At 42.6% G+C, this 17411-nt stretch overlaps 1 protein-coding gene across 1 annotated transcript; it reads right to left on the reverse strand.

Annotated features, from left to right (window-relative positions):
• Positions 1-872: 872 nt before the first annotated feature.
• Positions 873-14244, reverse strand: CDK5RAP3 (CDK5 regulatory subunit associated protein 3). Its single transcript, XM_003768332.3, has 14 exons — positions 13828-14244; positions 13484-13529; positions 12116-12247; positions 10740-10840; positions 9475-9523; positions 6984-7162; positions 6613-6749; positions 5809-5953; positions 5314-5424; positions 3758-3839; positions 2957-3045; positions 1945-2150; positions 1354-1525; positions 873-1211 (listed from the first exon to the last, which is right to left on the reverse strand). Exons 1-14 carry the CDS (start codon positions 13831-13833, stop codon positions 1146-1148), a joined length of 1521 nt encoding a protein of 506 aa, XP_003768380.1. The 5' UTR covers positions 13834-14244; the 3' UTR covers positions 873-1145.
• Between the last annotated feature and the right edge of the window lie 3167 nt (positions 14245-17411).

Below are 17411 nucleotides of genomic sequence, written 5' to 3' on the forward strand. Positions count from 1 at the left end.
GTAACTAGGCAGGGATTGGGGGGGAAAAGAGATGGTTTGACATTAATTGATAGGAATGGCTTCAAGCAGTTCATGCTGCCTTATCTCTCTCCTTTGGATAGTGTGTGTCCGCTGAAGTCCGCGGGGTCGGTGATTAATAGGGGCCATCACTCACTGTCCGGGTAGGCTGAAAGGCAGTGGGGAGGGGGCGGCCCTCCCCAGAACTGAGATAACAAGCAGCAGGAATAATGAGTGGTGTCACTCCACTTTTCATTTTGATGGAAAGTCATTACAGGAGTCAACGCCAGCGACAAAGAGCCATGAATCAACTGCTCTGCTATGAAATTAAAATCGAATTGCTGGCCACCCCCACCCAACCCCCCATCCCCTTCCTGGGGAGTAGGGGCAGGAGGTGGCTGGGGAGTGGGGTGCTGTGAGGGGGAAGCCACCCCATATCTTCACCACGGAAGCAAATTTTTGTGGGAAGTGGGGAAGTGGCTACCGAGGGTGATGGCTCCTGTCTCCACCCTGTTTGTCAGGCCCTCCCTTCCACATCCACATCTTTCCTCGGCCTAAAGGTGAGCTGTGATTAAGAGGAAAATATGGCTTAGCTGGCTCCATCCCGTTCCCCTTTGGCTGCTGGTCTGCCATGTGGCAGGGAGGACCCCAGCTGGTCCTGCTCTCAGCCAAGCCTTCTCTCCCTTCCCTGACCTATGTGCAGATGAGTGCCTGGGGACCTCCCAAGTGCCACATCAGAGCAGGAAAAATCCTTAACCCCTGTTCCCAAAGAAGCAGAGAGCTGCCTGGAGGGCTGAAGGAACTTGGGTGATCACAGCCCAAACTCCAGTACTACAGAAGCCAGTGTGTGAGAAAGCACAAGCAAGATGCAAAGTTTTTTTTTTTTTTTTTTTTTTTTTTTAATTAAGCCCCACTACAATTACTGGCTAACCAGACAACAAAGCCAATCACAGTAACTTCTCACAGAGTAAAGTGCCAAGGAGCAAGTTCTCTAAATCCTTCCTTCAGACCAACAGTTTAGTTTTTTGAGGTCTTCTTCCCTTTTGTAGACTGTTTCAATTAGATTGGCCTATGAATGTCCACCATATCTAACATGCCTCCATCCCAAAGACTGAACAAGGAAAAAGGCAGGAAGATGGCAGGAGATGTCACAGGAAGGTTCCCATCAAGTTCACAGGGCGGCCGTTGTACCTTTTGGAAATGTCTGCTTCGATCTGCAAGACAGTGACACTGAGTGAAGCTCCTGGGGTATCACAGGAGGAGGAAGAAAGCAGAACTGAGCATTCTCCAGGCCCAGGCCATGCCCTGGCCTTCAGGCCCGCCTGATCTGGCGGGGCCTCGATTTCCATTTCTTACCAGTTTCTGCAGTTCTTTTGTTTTCTCTATCAGCAGGTCCAGTTTGGGCTCCAGAGATGCCTGCTCCTCAAGAGCCTCCTGCCTCTTCTGGATCATCAGCTCTTTCTTTAAGGCCAGCAATTCAGACTGCTTTAGTTTCTGCCGGAGGAGATCAGTTACCCGATCCACATACCTGGAGTGGAAGCCCAAGTCAAAGCATGAGGTCTAATTACCAATAGTGGGGCCACAGCCTCACAACCTAACCATGCTTTCTGGGAAAATCCAGCTATGATTAGTGTTCTGGCACCCAAGCTCAGACTCCAAAACCTTCCTCTCCAAGAAGCAAGCCACCTCGCTCTGAGCACTGGGGAAACAGATTCTACACACTCAACTGGCAACTAGTGCCCCATCCCTGAGCCAAATTTGACCCTGAAAGCACAAGGAGATAGTAAAGGAAATAAGAAAACAGGAAGATTTATTAAAAGGTCAAAAAAAAAAGAACAGGAAGAACCCCACAGGCTGCAGAGTTGCTGCTATCGATGTAGCACCCTCAGAGAAGCCTTATACTGTACTCTTACTCAAACCATTACATACTACAGGGGAAAGCCAGACCTTGGTGAGGCCAGGATCATAAACAGGTGTTGCATTCGAAGATTGGTGAGCTGGCCAATCAGATCCTGCAAAACTGACACCATGACAACCACTTTTGCTTTGGTCTGACCCTGCAGGATGGGTGGAGCCAGTTGGAACTGGCTCACTGATAGGATGTCTGCCTCCTCACTCATCTCCAACGCTCTCTGGGACAAGAAGATTTCTAACTGAGAAAAGAGAACAAAAACGATCTGAACAGCTGTTTACAAAGTTCAATTAAGTTTCTGGTAGTTGAGTGAATCTTTAAACTACTGGTGACCCTTGAGCTGATTTAAAATTCAAGACTGGAAATGCTCTTTATTTGGTGTCTGGAGGCAGGGAAGGGACTGACTACCTGGTCTATGTAACTGAAAACTTAAGTAAAAACTTAACTATACTTTAATGGACTCTGGCCTTTCCCCCATAATCTGTCACTAAAGCCATTTGCCTCACCTATCCTAAATCTCTTCCCTTTCCTCCCTAGACGGTAAGAAATGACAGGTCAGGTGAACAAAACTGAAATAACTCAAAAGGGTTGAGCAAAAAAGCACTTGTGGGACAGATGATCCAAGGAGGCCATATGTACCAAAAAGCAAAAACAAAAAAAACCCCCTCTGATAATCACTGACCTAAAAAAGGAAGGAAACTTGAAGATCATGGGCATTTGAATACTTTGTTTCACCACAATTAAAGAGAAAGACTGGCAAAAGCATGAGACTGAGTTACCCCATCAACTTCTGGGCTAAGGAACAGGGTTCTATAGAATTCAAACTCCTTGACTGTTAATACTTTTCCCACTGACTTATTAGGAGACAGACATAAAATTATTTTATCTTTACCATACCACTGACAGAAGTGCCAGGTAAGTACCACAGAAAGTAATTCATACTTATATTTTATAAAAAGTTAAGAGTAAGGTTACTTATTTTACAATTATCCTCCTGCCCTAGAATCCATCCTGCTCCTTTCCCCTAATTCTCAGAATTCCCAGTACCTCCATGAGTTCATCAACAAACTGATTCCGGGTTTCGGGGTATTCAAGAAGAGTCAGAGCATCAGGACCCCTTGCAACACCTTCTGGAGCTGCCAGAAGAAAAATAAGACAATAAAGCAGAACATACAAGGAGATCTGAGTGCCAGGGCAAGAAAGAAAGCTTCATAAGCATGAAGCCCTGAGCACTCTCAGGACTGGTGAAGACAGTCTTTTTCTACCAAAGCAACAACCCTCCCCTCATCTCCTGAACCAAAGGAGAAGGCACAACCCCTCGGGTGGTCTAGTCCTTGTGGGTGTGAGACCAGTGACCACCTGGCTGAGCCATGGAAAGTTACAGAAGCAGATATGGAATGAATATAAATTTTGGGCTTTGCAACAAAGGGTCCAAGCTCCTCAATAACACAGTTTAAGAAGCCAGACCAAGTTTCATACCACAGTGCCCTCTAGTGGCAAACTCTCATTACCACACTGCTTCTGGCCCTTCCAGGCCACTTGATAGCCAGAGTTTGACTTCATAGTCCCGTGACTCCTGGAACAACTTGGCAGAGACCAGTCCTCCTTGGAAGAGGACACAGTTGGGTCCCAAAGGGGCCTTGGGAATGAGAAAGCCAAGTGTGCCTCGGGCATAATTTCAAACCCTTTTTCCCAACCATCCCCTTTTCCCACAAGAAGAATGCAAGAGCACGACCGAATGTGCAGTCTCAAACCCTGCTGTATATTTCTTTGCAGACCTAGAACTTAATCCCACACAAGCTTGCAAGCTGTCTTTAGGCTGAACAGCATGGAATGAAGAACATTTACCCTGGGTTCCTGCTTCTAGTATTGTTATTTGTAAGGGACCAGCATCTCCATCTCCCCAATTTATTCCTCCATTACCAGTTTCCTGCAAGTAGACCAAAAAATCTCAGTAAGATGCAGGTTCAGGAAAATTTCTGCCACAGAATAAAGAGTTTACATACTAGGAAAAAGAAGTAAAGAACTAGGATGGCCCAAATACCTGACTAATTATCTTTAAAAATTCAACAATATTGTATCAAACTGTGCATACCCTTTGATCCAGCAGTGTTACTACTGGGATTATATCCCAAAGAGATTATAAAGAAGGGAAAGGGGCCTGTATGTGCACGAATGTTTGTGGCAGCCCTTTTTGTAGTGGCTAGAAACTGGAAACTGAATGGATGTCCATCAGTTGGAGAATGGCTGAATAAATTGTGGTATATGAAAATTATGGAATATTACTGTTCTGTAAGAAATGACCAACAGGATGATTTCAGAAAGGCCTGGAGAGACTTACACGAACTGATGCTGAGTGAAATGAGCAGGACCAGGAGATCATTATATACTTCTACAACAATACTAGATGATGACCAGTTCTGATGGATCAGGCCATCCTCAGCAACGAGATCAACCAAATCATTTCTAATGGAGCAGTAATGAACTGAACTAGCTATACCCAGAAAAAGAACTCTGGGAGATGACTAAAAACCATTACATTGAATTCCCAATCCCTATAGTTATGCACACCTGCATTTTTGATTTCCTTCACAAGCTAATTGTACAATAATTCAGAGTCTGATTCTTTTTGTACAGCAAAATAATGTTTTGGTCATGTATACTTATTGTGTATCTAAGTTATATTTTAATATATTTAACATCTACTGGTCATCCTGCCATTTAGGGAGGGGGGGGGGTAAGAGGTGAAAAATTGGAACAAGAGGTTTGGCAATTGTTAATGCTGTAAAGTTACCCATGTATATATCCTGTAAATAAAAGGCTATTAAATAAAAAATAAAAAAAAATAAAAAAAATAAATTCAACAATATTGAACTTAAGACAACAGTAGGACTCAACAACCTAGGACATGTTGGTAAAGTTGGTACTTGAAGCCCCGGCTATCATGCCTCTGGATTTCTCCACCCTCACACACCAATGTCTCCATAAGTTATCTACTATCCTCTCTCCTTCCCTTCAAATTATCCCTGATATAGGAGAGGATATTGTTTGTCCTAAGAAACAATGTAAAAATTTGACCTTTGTGACTTAACATTAGGAAGACTCTCTTCTCACTTGTTCATCCACATTTCAGTATCCAACCCACAACTAGAACTACCTGCCCCTCCCAGGCCTGTATATTCAAACCTAACACAATATGCCCTGATTCCCAGACAACAGAAGAAAAGAATTAGAATTGACAGCATCATTTTTAAAGAGTTGGCGTGTTCTGGATTATACAATACCCTCAAGTCAAGGACGTATTAAGTGGAACGTTTTTAAAAGTAGGGGTCTTCCCTTGTGATTTAAGTAAGGTATCACAGATATCACCATGAGAAAGCACTTCTCAAGCTCAGAAACCTAACCTTTGAATCAGACTCCAATGAGATTCCCCAGTCAATTTCATCTGTCTCAGCAGAGATGCCATAGCTAATCCCTTCCGAAGTCGATTCTATCACAAAGTTGCCCCAGTCAATCTGGAAAATGGAGAGGAAATACAAAAGGAAGTGAGTGAGATGAACCTGTTTTCCCATTCCTTTTTATTGGATTTCTGCTGAGAGACCTAAAACAGCTAATTGTGTTGGTGTGACCTTCAAATCAGACAGCATAGTATAAAGCTGGATAGCTGGGTCCAAAACAGTCCTCCAGACTAGGTTCCTTCTTAAGCCTACCCATCCAGTGTAGCTGCTCAAGAGCCAGACCAGAAAACAGGACCAATATAGCCTCTCTGATCTGTTCTCCCAAAGCCCATCTCATCTGAGGAAACTAAAAATGGGCTGTATAGATTGAGCTACCGGTATAGGCAGAAGAGTAATGGCTCCCTTTTGGGATGGGAGCCTTCATACCAAAGCCAAGCTTACCGCATCATCTGCCACCTGCTCAGGGGGCTCCTCCAGACATGGCCGTTCAACCACTGTGGGCTCTGTGCCCGTCCTCCACTCATACACGGTCGTGTTTCCCCGCTTCTGCACGTGTCTCAGCATTGGCACTACCTGCTCAGTGGGGCTTCAATGCACAAGTCATTACTTTTCCCCACCTACACTATCAAGGGAACCACCTCTCTTTAGTGGAAAGGGCTATACAGCTACTTGTTTTCATTGCTAAATATGGGGGATAGAAACAGAAAACCCAAGTGTTATGTGAAAAGAAGAGGTGACAACCAGGGAAAATGAACTCCTCCCCTCCTGTTTCTCATATTATTTCCCTTTACAGGCTTTACTTTTCAGCCAAATCAGATTACTCAGTATAGTCTGTACCTTTACTTGCACTTTTCCTTATTGCCTAGAATAATCTTCCTTCATTCCCTTCCCCTTGAAGAATTTGTATTTATTTTTCAAAATCCAACTAAAATGCTACCTATTCCAAAAAACCTTTCCTGATTTCCAAAGTTGACAGTATGTTCCCCCTCATTACCCCAAATATGCACACACTTTCCACATATTAATTTGTATCAGCTTTCTAATCTGACCACAGTGGCAATTATGGTACATTCTGTATACATCATATTCTCGTACTAGCTATTAGATCGTGAGGGCCATCACTTATCTAATATACGTATCTACACTTTCTTTCTCTCCCCCAGAGATACACAGTACTCTGTAAACAGTAAGCACTTAATAAGCATTTGTTGAAATGTAAGAAAGGAAAAAAGGCCCTCTATTTACCTCTCACACACAAACCCCACACAGGCCTGGTAGAGCTCAATAGCTTCCCACAATGACTCAACTCTGGCCCCAATCTCAGTCAACAAACTTGGCAAATCCTTCACCAATGCCAGCAACTCTCTTCGGACGCTGTCTCCCTGGAGATAAAGTAGGAGACATGAACTACTATGGGAATAGTGGAAAGTCTAAGCTTAATGGGCACCAGAGTCCAGCGAGATGGGTGAGAAACAGCATGTAAAGTCGACTAGAGAGGAAATCTTTCTCAAATAGAGCCCGGGACTTGGAGAGTTGTAACAGTCTGTCATCCAATATTCTTCACCAACTCTGGCTAAAGAGTGAGGTGGAAGGCCTCGGTGCCCACGGTCACTCACAGTGATGCCGTACTGTTTGCAGGAGTTGTAGAAACGCTCCTTCATCTCTGCAGCTCCCAGCTGGCACTCTTCCTCCTTGCGGCTGTACTCCTGCTGCAGTTGCTGGCACTTGGCGATCTGCTTCTTTAGGGAGGGTATCTCATAGCTGACATTTCGTACCAGGAGGCTGGAGATTTCCACTAGGGAGGGGAAAGGAGGCACAAAAACCAGGTCAGAGCTTAAACTAGGATTCCCCATGGAGTAAACAAGGCATCATTCTGGATGATGGAGAGGGGGAAAGGGCCCACACTGCCCTCTAAGCTTAGCAGCTGGTGGGTGAAGGCATTCATATGCTGTATACCCAGAGAAGGGCTGTGGACAGAAGGGAAACTTCCTGAGCATAAGCTCAACCTCCCTCATGGATTCTGATCATCCTTATAAATACAATCAGATAATAAAGACAGAATCTCAATGCTGACAAGGATTTCAGAGCCTAGCTGGTCTCTCAATAAGAACTCTTCTAAAACACACTAAATGGACATCCAGTCTTCAAAGCAACAAACTCCATTTTTAAATGGCTCTACTTGTTAAAATCTTTCTTTTTACATAAAGCCAAAATTTGTCTCACTACAACTTCCTCCCAATGCTCACAGCTCTATCTTCTACAGACAGCCAGAACAAAATCTAACTCCTTTCTCCACAATAGCCCTCCAGATTTTGTCACACATCCCCTAAGCTTTTCTTCTCCAAGTTAAATATCCCAAATGCTTTCAACCAATCTTCATATGAAATGATCTTAAGGTCCTTCACCAAAACTCCTCTGGTCAAATACCACACGGTTTTAACATATTTCTTAAAAGATGGGTCCCAGATGAATGGATGCCCATCAATTGGAGAATGGTTGAGTAAATTGTGGTATATGAATGTTATGGAATATTATTTTCTGTAAGAAACGACCAGCAGGATGAATACAGAGAGGCTTGGAGAGACTTACATGAACTGATGCTAAGTGAAATGAGCAGAACCAGGAGATCATTATATACCTTAACAACGATACTGTTATAAGGATGTAATCTGATGGAAGTGGATTTCTTTGACAGAGACCTAATTCAGTTTCAATTGATCAATGATGGACAGAAGCAGCTACACCCAAAGAAAGAACACTGGGAAATGAATATAAACTGTTTGCATTTTTGTTCTTCTTCCTGGGTTATTTATACCTTCTAAATCCAATTCTCCCTGAGCAACAAGAGAACTGTTCGGTTCTGCACACATATAGTGTATCTAAGATTTACTTACTGTAAATTATTTAACACGTATAGGACTACTTGCCATTTGGGGGAGGGGAAAAATTGGAACAGAAGTGAGTGCAAGGGATAATGCTGTAAAAAATTACCCTGGCATGGGTTCTGTCAATAAAAAGTTATTATAAAAAAAAAAAAAAAAAAAAAAAAAGATGGGTCCCAGGCTTGAAAACAATAATCTAGTGCAGAAGACAACCCTTCTCAAGTCCTAACTCTGCCTCTCTTAACAAAGTCTAGGGTTGAATTAGCTTTAGGAGATCCCACACTGCTAATTTATGTTCAGTCCACTAACACCCCAGAACTTTCTCACATGACCTGCCATCAAATCATGTTTTGTTCTATTTTGTATCTGGGAAGATGATTTTGGAATTCAAGTAAAGACTTTATATTCATTCTTATTAAGTTCATCTTATTAGATTCCATATAACATCCCGAGTCTCAAGAGTTTCTTGGACCCTTATGTGTTAGCTTCTGGTAGCAGCTTTGAATTATCTGTAAATCTGATATGTATGCCATCTGTCTTTATATTTTAAAATGTTAAATAGGATGGGGCTAGGGATAGATCATTAGAAATCTCTTTTCAGGCTGACAACGAACAATTCTTTGAGTGTAATCATTTGCTCTTTGTAATTCTGCAAAATTCACTTTTAATTTATTTATTTTTATTATTATAGCTTTTTATTTACAAGATATATGCATGGGTAATTTTTCAGCATTGACTCTTGCAAAACCTGTTCCAATTTTTTCCCACTTTCCTCCTACCCCCCTTCCCTAGATGGCAGGTAGACCAATACATATTAAATATGTTAAAATATGTGTTAAATACAATATAGTATACATATCCATTTATATTTATTTGCAAAACTCACTTTTGATAGTTTTATGTTCTTCTCATTTAAATCACTATAGTCACTGTGCACTGTTTTCTTTTCATCATTTCTTACAGCTCAGTTATGCTCCATTATATTGTTTATCCAAATCCACCTAATTGTATTATCATCTTGTCCAAAACTCTATCAAATGTTTCACTAAAATGCTATATCTATAGCATCTCCCTACCAATATAGCAAGATCATTAAACATTTTACAAGGTTTCTTCTGCCTCCAAATACCCACAGCTCAGGTTTCCAACTTAAGAATCCATGGAAGTTTTAGGGAACATTTGGGAGTCTAGTTTCCTACTGGTAGCCTGGATTAAGTCACCTTACCTAGGTAAGTGCTGTCTTTCTCATACAAAGACACAATCTCCTGCCAATCCTGAAATAAGAGGGAAAATAAAAAGTGAGCAAGGACAACAAATGGCAGTGTCACAAGCTAGCCTCTGAGCCCAAATGGGAATGGAGACCCCACATCAGACACTTATATAGTCTAACTTACTTCCATTAACTCAGAACAATGGCTGAATTGCCCAGTTTATTTTATGAGTATGATGTCAAACAAGTAATCTCAAAAACAGAATAAGTCTAAAATATATGCAAAGTGAAAAAGAAGCCACTACTGAAGAGAGGAGGTTCAGGAAATGTTTCTATGTAAATCTTAAAAGGGAAGATGATGTTAGTCTTCAAAGAGTGGGCTAAACAAAACAAATGTAATGGGATATTACTGAGCTATGAGAAATGATACATGTGATGACTACAGAGAAGCATGGAAAGAAAACGATATATACATTGGCTACAGTAATATAAATAGAAAGGACTACAAAACAATCAGAAGTAAATTTTGCAAAATTACAAACAAACATAACTCTAAAGAAGAAATATAAGAATACTACTCCAGTTCCACTTTTACCAAGAGCTAGGCAGTCCAGGGATATAGCACATTGAGCATATTTTAAAACATTTTAAAGGTACTGAACAATTTTAGTTTTTTTGGTTTTTCTTTTAAAAATATTTGTTATATGGGATGGCTCTCTAGAAGGGAGAGAGGGGATAGAGAAATAGTGGGGAAATTTTTGGTGTCATTAAAAAAAAGATATCAAGAAAAATATATCTTTAAAAAATCTTCAAAAAATTGTAAAATTTAAAGCTAGAAGAGACCTTGCACATGGTAGGGTTTTCAGGCCCACAAATCACCTGAAGCACCTTAATAATAAATGGCATAGAGGCAACTGGATGACGCAGTAGACAGAATACTAGCCTGAAGTCAGGATCTGAACTCAAATCCAACCTCAGACACTTAATATTTCCTAACTGTATGACCTAAGCAAGTTACTTAATCCCAATATAAACCAAATCAAACCATTAAAAAATGGCATTAAGTGCAGAGTCCCATAAAGGAAGTATTATTGATACTTGTATTTTACAGATGAGGAAACTGTGGAACAGAAAGGGTCAGTGTCCTGCAAATGGTCACATGGTATAGGAGATAAGAGTCAAACCTAACCAATTCTAGAATATATTTCACTAGATTCCACTAACTCTCTTAAGCTCAAATTCATTTGTTGGGATGTCCCATTCCCTGAGTCCACAATTACCTTCATTCTCTGTGAAGAATACCTGCCAAAAATATTTTTCGTGGAGGCCTCAGTGCCTTTGAGGAGGTCCACAATTCTCAGACAATGGAAGTAGTGAATATCTGAAAGTCATAAAAGAAAGCTGATCAGTCTTTGTAAACTCCACTCCCTGTCTACTCCTGTGGATAAGGGTGATGAGAAACTCTGTTTATTCAATCCCTTAGTAATAACAGTGAAAGGAATATGTTTCCATTTTCTTATCAGTCTAGGAAAACAAGAATCCCTCTTCCACTCCAATAGAAGCTATCATGTGTTAAGGACCATGCCAAGTGCAAAGCCCAGAAAGTTTATAAAGGACTAAAGGGGACAATACCATTAAGGGGCAGGTCGGTTCTCGGAAAGTCCTCCCCAGGTATGAAGTGTAACACATTTGAGGGAACTGCAAATCAGCCTTTACTGACACAGATGTTGCTTGTGAATTGGGAATGAAATAAATCAGAGGGAAGAGGGAAGAGGAGAGAGGTCAGAAAATGCAACTGCCTCTCAGTCTCCTTGTATTGTTATCATCCTCTCACATGAAGGGATCTATTCTTCTGGCCAAAATTAAGATCCCAGCAACCACTAGCAGGTGGCACTCATAACAATTATGGATTAGGCTGAATTGCATAGGAAATAACTCAAGTGAAATGTGCCAAATTTATTCCCTTAATCTTAAAAACAAAACAACAACCAAAAAAACCTGACTCCAGAAACTCTACACCTTAAAAATACACTGATAACCTATGATAAAGTGAAAAATCCTATAGATTTTTCTTGTAGCATTTCTAGTAGCAACCTTTTTTGAATCTGGTAATAAAAAACTAGAAATAAAGTAAATCTTCATCAAAAAGAGAATGGAAAACAAATTTTGGTATACAAATGTAATGGCAGAATTAGAAAAATATATAAAATGATCACAACAATGTAAACTAGAAAGAACAACCAAAAAATCCCCAACCTGAATGCTTTGCACCCAGAGAAGAGATGGAAATGCATTTCTGTCCCTTCTTTTTATAAGTGGGTAACTTAAAGTATGATACTTTATTGATGTGATATGTTAGAATGAGGTGGTTTTTTTTCCCCCTTAATTAGGAACAGCTATCTAAGAATAAGGGAGAGATAGACATATTGGGAAACACTTTATTTAACCAGAATTTTTATGCTAAAAATGAAAGATAGAAGGAAACCCACATGCTTGAGAAAAATTATAGAGTTGGGTTTTTTGTGGTTGTTTTATTGATTAAAAGTTCTTAAAAAATAAATTAAAAAAAAAAGACATATTGGGAAATTAAGATGCCGTAAAAACAAACGATAACAACACAATCCTCCAAACAAAACTAAGTGCCTGATCTACTCACAAGATCCAGAGAGCAGCTGTGCAATCTCCTCACTTTCTGGCATGTCTTGGATGGCTGCATTTATCTTTTCTCTGATTGTCAGCACAAGGCTCTGCCATTTCAGGTTGCAGTGTCTCCTGTCCACCAGCCAGTCTGCACCAGAAACACTCAGGTAACAAAGTATACCAGAAGCTACCCAAAACCACACTAAATAAGCAAAAATCCCCCCAAAGGGACAGAAAGTTGCTATTTATTTTGCAGTGAGCATTAACTGGTGTGAAGGAGGAAGAAGAGAGGGGCAAAGAAGTTAACAGAGAAGCTAGTGGCAAAATGAGCCCTGAGAACTTGACTTTCTCACTATGATCCTTATAAGATAACAGAATTAATACAAAAATATAGAAAAAACTCTAAGTGGTAATGACAAGGAAGAGTTGCATAGCAGAACAAGTACTGGATTTGAAGATAGACAATACCTAGCTTTTCTACTTCAAAGTCCACTTATGTGCCTATTTTGGCCCGCCACCTTTCTGGGGCCTGTTTCTTCATCTATAAAATGACTTGGTGGGGCCAGATCTCTAAATTCCCCTTATCTGTGGGCCTGGATAGGGATAGTGGATAGGGAGCAGTCTTGAAGTCAGAAAAAAACTGGATTCAAGTTGTGTCTCAAATACGGGCTATAAAGCTGGAGCAACTTGGTTTGCTTTGATTTATTATTCTACTAGGATTAGAGGGAGAACCAGCTCAAGATTCCTCGCTTTCTACCTATTATGTTCAAGCTCAATGCAATTAATATCCACGAACAATCTATGATAAAAGTTACACAGGGAGCAAAAATAGGAGCTAAAGGATTTAAAAGGCAATCTGGTCTCATGTTATTTTGCAGATGAGGAAACTGAGACTCTATTAGGTTCAATAATTCGCTTTCACTGGCACAAATGGAAAGCATCAGGGGCAAGATCTGAAATAAAATCTTCTGAATCCAGAGCCAACGCAAGTCCAGATAACATAAATCATAGCAATTGTCTCTTCCCCCAAAGCAAAGGAGTCATCATGGCACAATGGAAGGAACGCCGGTCTCTTTGGGAAAGTTGATCCTGCCCTTGTCAGTTGTCTGCACAACGAGGATCCCGTGGTCCATTTGGTGCTTTGTATGATACCAGAGTCAGAGATAACCTTGGAGATTACCGGCCCATCTTGCGGAAGGGAAAGTGGCAGTGCCGGACTCCTGGACCCCAGCTTGGAGGGTTGTCACAACTAGGGCCGCAGCAATTTAGGATCGGGACCGGGGAGATGATCTTAAAATATACGAGCCTCGGCTCTATCAATCATTCAGGGCCCGCAGTCCCGGCCCGGTACAGCCCGATGCCCCACCCCCACCCCACCTCGTACCGAGAAGTTTGCCGGTCTGGATGTCAATGGGCACGTGCTGGTGGTCCTGGCGGGAAACAAGAGAGGAGAAGCACGTGACCGGAGGGGCGGGGCTGGAGCACGGGCCGCACGGGACTCCCGAGGGGCCCACTCACGCCCCGCCTCTTTCCCAGCGCCCAGCTACCATCCCCTCGGGGACGGGTGCGCGAAAGGCGGGGGATGGACTAGCTCGGGGAGGGCTTTATTGGCCACTAACGTGCAAGGTTAGCGGGAGGGGGGCAAGGTGAGGGAGTGCATGTGGAGCTAGTAACTGAAGCGTTTTTCGCGGATTCGTCCCCCCCTCCCGAGACCCTTTTCCCCCAGACCTGCATGTTTCTTCCCTTCCACTTCCGGTACTTCTAGGAAAGGCGGGCCTCCCTCCTCCTCCGCTCATCTACCGGGTTGGTTGTTTACTAGCGTCGCTAAGGCTCACGTGTCCTTCCCGAAAAGCCACGTCGTCTCCTCCCAACGACCAATCAGGGCGCCCGGGGCATATGTCCCTCCCCTCGCCCGGATCCTAATGGTTTGAGAGAGAAGAGAGAGAGCCAATGGGAGTTGGCGAAGAGAGTCCGACCGACGGGGGGCGGGCCGCCCCGGCCCGGACGGAAGCTGTGGTTGGAGGATGCCACCAGTAGGCTGCGTCCGAGAGCCACGGGCTCGGGCGCTTCTCCTGCCGGGTGCCCAACCCTCCTCTGCGGGAAGTGTTTACGTCCCGGTGACCTCCGATGTCCCGCCTCCGTGGCCCGAGTAGTTCCCTTGCAGCTGTCCCAGCCATTGCTTCAGGCCGGGAGCCGGAAGTGCTCTGTTCTTATCCGGGGGATGAGCAGGCCGGCCGGCCGACCGCCTCCCTTTGACTCCTTCAGAGAGCTTGCACCGGGATGGAGCCGGGAGCTTCTCTGCTCCCGTCCCGAGGAGTGGTGGCTCCGCGAGGCCCAGAACGTGTGCGCCACAAGGGACCTTCCTCACCCCGGCCCAGGCCCCAAGAAATCATCCAGTCTCAGCCTGGAGACCCCCAAGTACGGGGGGGGGGGGGGGGCCCCGGGCCCCCCGCCCCCCCCCCCCCCCCCCCCCCCCCAGGCAGCTGCCGTCGTGTGCTGGACGGCTCCCTGTATCGGAAGCGCTTCCTTCTTGAGAGACAATTTTCCTCTCTCTACTCCCTCAGTACCGACCGATTTTTGAAAAAAAATATAGAAAACCAAGTTATAAATAGTGCCAGAATTATAGAAAAAAATCATGGGCAGTACCAGGATTATAGAAAAAAGGGGGGAAAGTTATAGATAGCACCAGAAATATAGAAAGAAAAATACCGGAAAAAAGTCATAAACAGTTCTGGGATTGTAAAGGGGGGTGGGAGGAAGAAGAGGAGGCAGCACCAGGCCTATAGGGGAAAAGATACCAAAAAATAAGTTATAAAGAGTTCCAGGGTTGTAAGGGGGGGAAAAACTTAGAGATACATGAAAAAACAAATAGAAAAAAAATTATGGACATTACCAGAAATACACGGAAAAAATATTTAAAAGAAGTTAAGAATTCCAGGGGGGGGAGGGGGAAGGATGTATAATAGACAGTAGCTGGGTTGTAAGAAAAAAATTGTGACTTCCAAGTAAAAAACAAAATAATTGAAGTCAGGGAGCATATCTTCCCAGTTTATCTTACTCCAAGCAAGGACATTCAATTTCTTCAGTCCATCTGTTGAGGTCAGGAACCAAATGTTGAGGTGTAGAATGTTGAGGTCTAGATTTGGGTACCTAAACCCTAGATTAGGGTTTAGTTAAGGTCTAGTGGCAGGTTTGGGGTACAGGGAGTCAAACAGAGCTCCCCTGCAACCCCCTTGGATTCGGCGCAAGGATACGGCGGTATATGAGGTCTAGTAGCGGCGCGGAATTCCCAATAAAAGCATTTATTGGCCCAGAGAGCTAGATTGATAAAAGAGGCTTATTATTGAGTCTAGAAGTAGGAGATAGGTGAAGGTAGAGATAAGGAGGGCACTGGACAGAGGGTCCTCACATGGCCAGTATGTTTGGAATCTCTGCAAAGAGGGGTTCCCAGTGTGGTCCTTTTAAGTCGGAGACTTAGCTCGAGGGGCTTTGGGGTGTAGCCCCAGAGTTGGCTCAGATCCGGGTGGGGCTGGGACAGGTCCTGATCTTCTATTGGAATTCAAAGGGACCAGGATTTGTGAGTCAAAGGGTAATTTACATTAGCTAGGGGGGTTGGGAATCAAAGATTGGAATCTTTCCCGGATCACATCCATCCTCCTAGGGACGACCATTTTACTCTTGTCTTACTGCATAGCACAGATTTCAAAGAACGGAGAGGAGAATCACAGAATGGCCCAGAGCGATTGCACATTCCACTTGTAGAGGACATTGGACCCTAACTTTGAGCCCCAAGCTAATCTATGAACATTACTAACATAAGCATTTTATAAAATCACTGATAGAAGCATATTTAGACTTGTTAAGGACACAGGAAGAACCCTTCCTGAGTTCCTTGAACCCAGCTAACCAGATGTTTTGACTTTTTCTCTTTTCCATGAATAGGCTACTATCTGAGAAGGTACTGTTTCTAACAACCTCTTCATTGCTATAGTAATTTTAGTATTCCTAACTATGGCTTAGAGCTAGATTTATGGTATATTCTTTCCCCTGATCCTGGTTGCCAATTAGTTACCATGCTTTGGCTTACATGCTTTAGTGAACTAACCCTAAACTTGAAAATCTTGGGTGAGTGCTCTCAGTTCGACTCCAAACCAAACACTCTCCTGTAGCATACTTATTGGACAAACTCTTAATTTTGGTATCTGTCCTACTGAAGGCAGGGAGTCAGATATGTGTCCTTCACATCACAACTGACAGTGCTATTTATATGGCTCTTCAGGATCTACAAAGCTGAAGTGGAATTTATTTAATCACATGCCAACCCGTCCTATCGTAGGTAGGTTAAGCAATAGACTTCTCTGTGCCTCTCCTGTGTCTCCACATTCCCCAAATCCCCTGTGTTTTCTCTTCCTCTATTAAAATGTAAGGGCTATTGAAGCTCTTTTCTAGGCTAGTAGGCCTTCTGGGCACACTGCAGTTTGTAAATGTCCTTCCTAATGTAACCTGAAACCATCCCAATAAGAACTGCTCATGTCTCTCATTTTACCACGTCAGGATAGTAGCATTTTCTACTGCCTCATTCATTCCTTTTGCTAATTGTTATGTATATACGATGTAGGAGACTTTTGGGAGAATACAAAACAAAGCAGTCCCTGTCCTTAAAGTGCATCTCTTCCCCTTCAGCACCACCTGGTGTCTGAATTGGCCACTGCCAGTTTGAGAAGTAAGAATCCACCAATATTTCAGGACCAATATACCAATTATTATCATGTAATGCAAAAATACATCTGGGAACTTCACAATTGCCACTCCATTCAAGAAAAGTTGTAGACCAGAGAGAGGACTGTGGGAGCTGAGTGAGTGTGCATTACAACATAGCATTTTCACTGGTTTTGTTATTATTTGCTTGCACATTTTTTCTTTTTTTTCCCCTTTTTGATCAGATTTTTCTTGTGCAGCATGATATTGTATAAATATGTATACATATATTGGATCTAACATATTTTTAACATGTTTAATGTATTTTGGATTTTTGCCATCTAGGGGAAAGGTAGGGGGAGGGAGGGGAAAATTTGGAACACAAAGTTTTGCAAGGGTTAATGTTGAAAAATTATATACACGTATGTTTTGAAAATAAAAAGCTTTAATTTAAAAAGGAGTTGTAGAGAGCAAGTGAAGTAACTTACACTATTTGTCCTTTTCTAGGGGTAAGGATAAAGATTTCTCTGTCAGAGAATAATAAATAAGGTTTCAACTGAATACGAGCTAGAACTCTGCATCAGTTAACCAAAATGGATTGATCTATATTGGTA

This window comes from Sarcophilus harrisii, chromosome 4 (assembly GCF_902635505.1).
Source record: "Sarcophilus harrisii chromosome 4, mSarHar1.11, whole genome shotgun sequence".
Taxonomy (NCBI): Eukaryota; Metazoa; Chordata; class Mammalia; order Dasyuromorphia; family Dasyuridae; genus Sarcophilus; species Sarcophilus harrisii.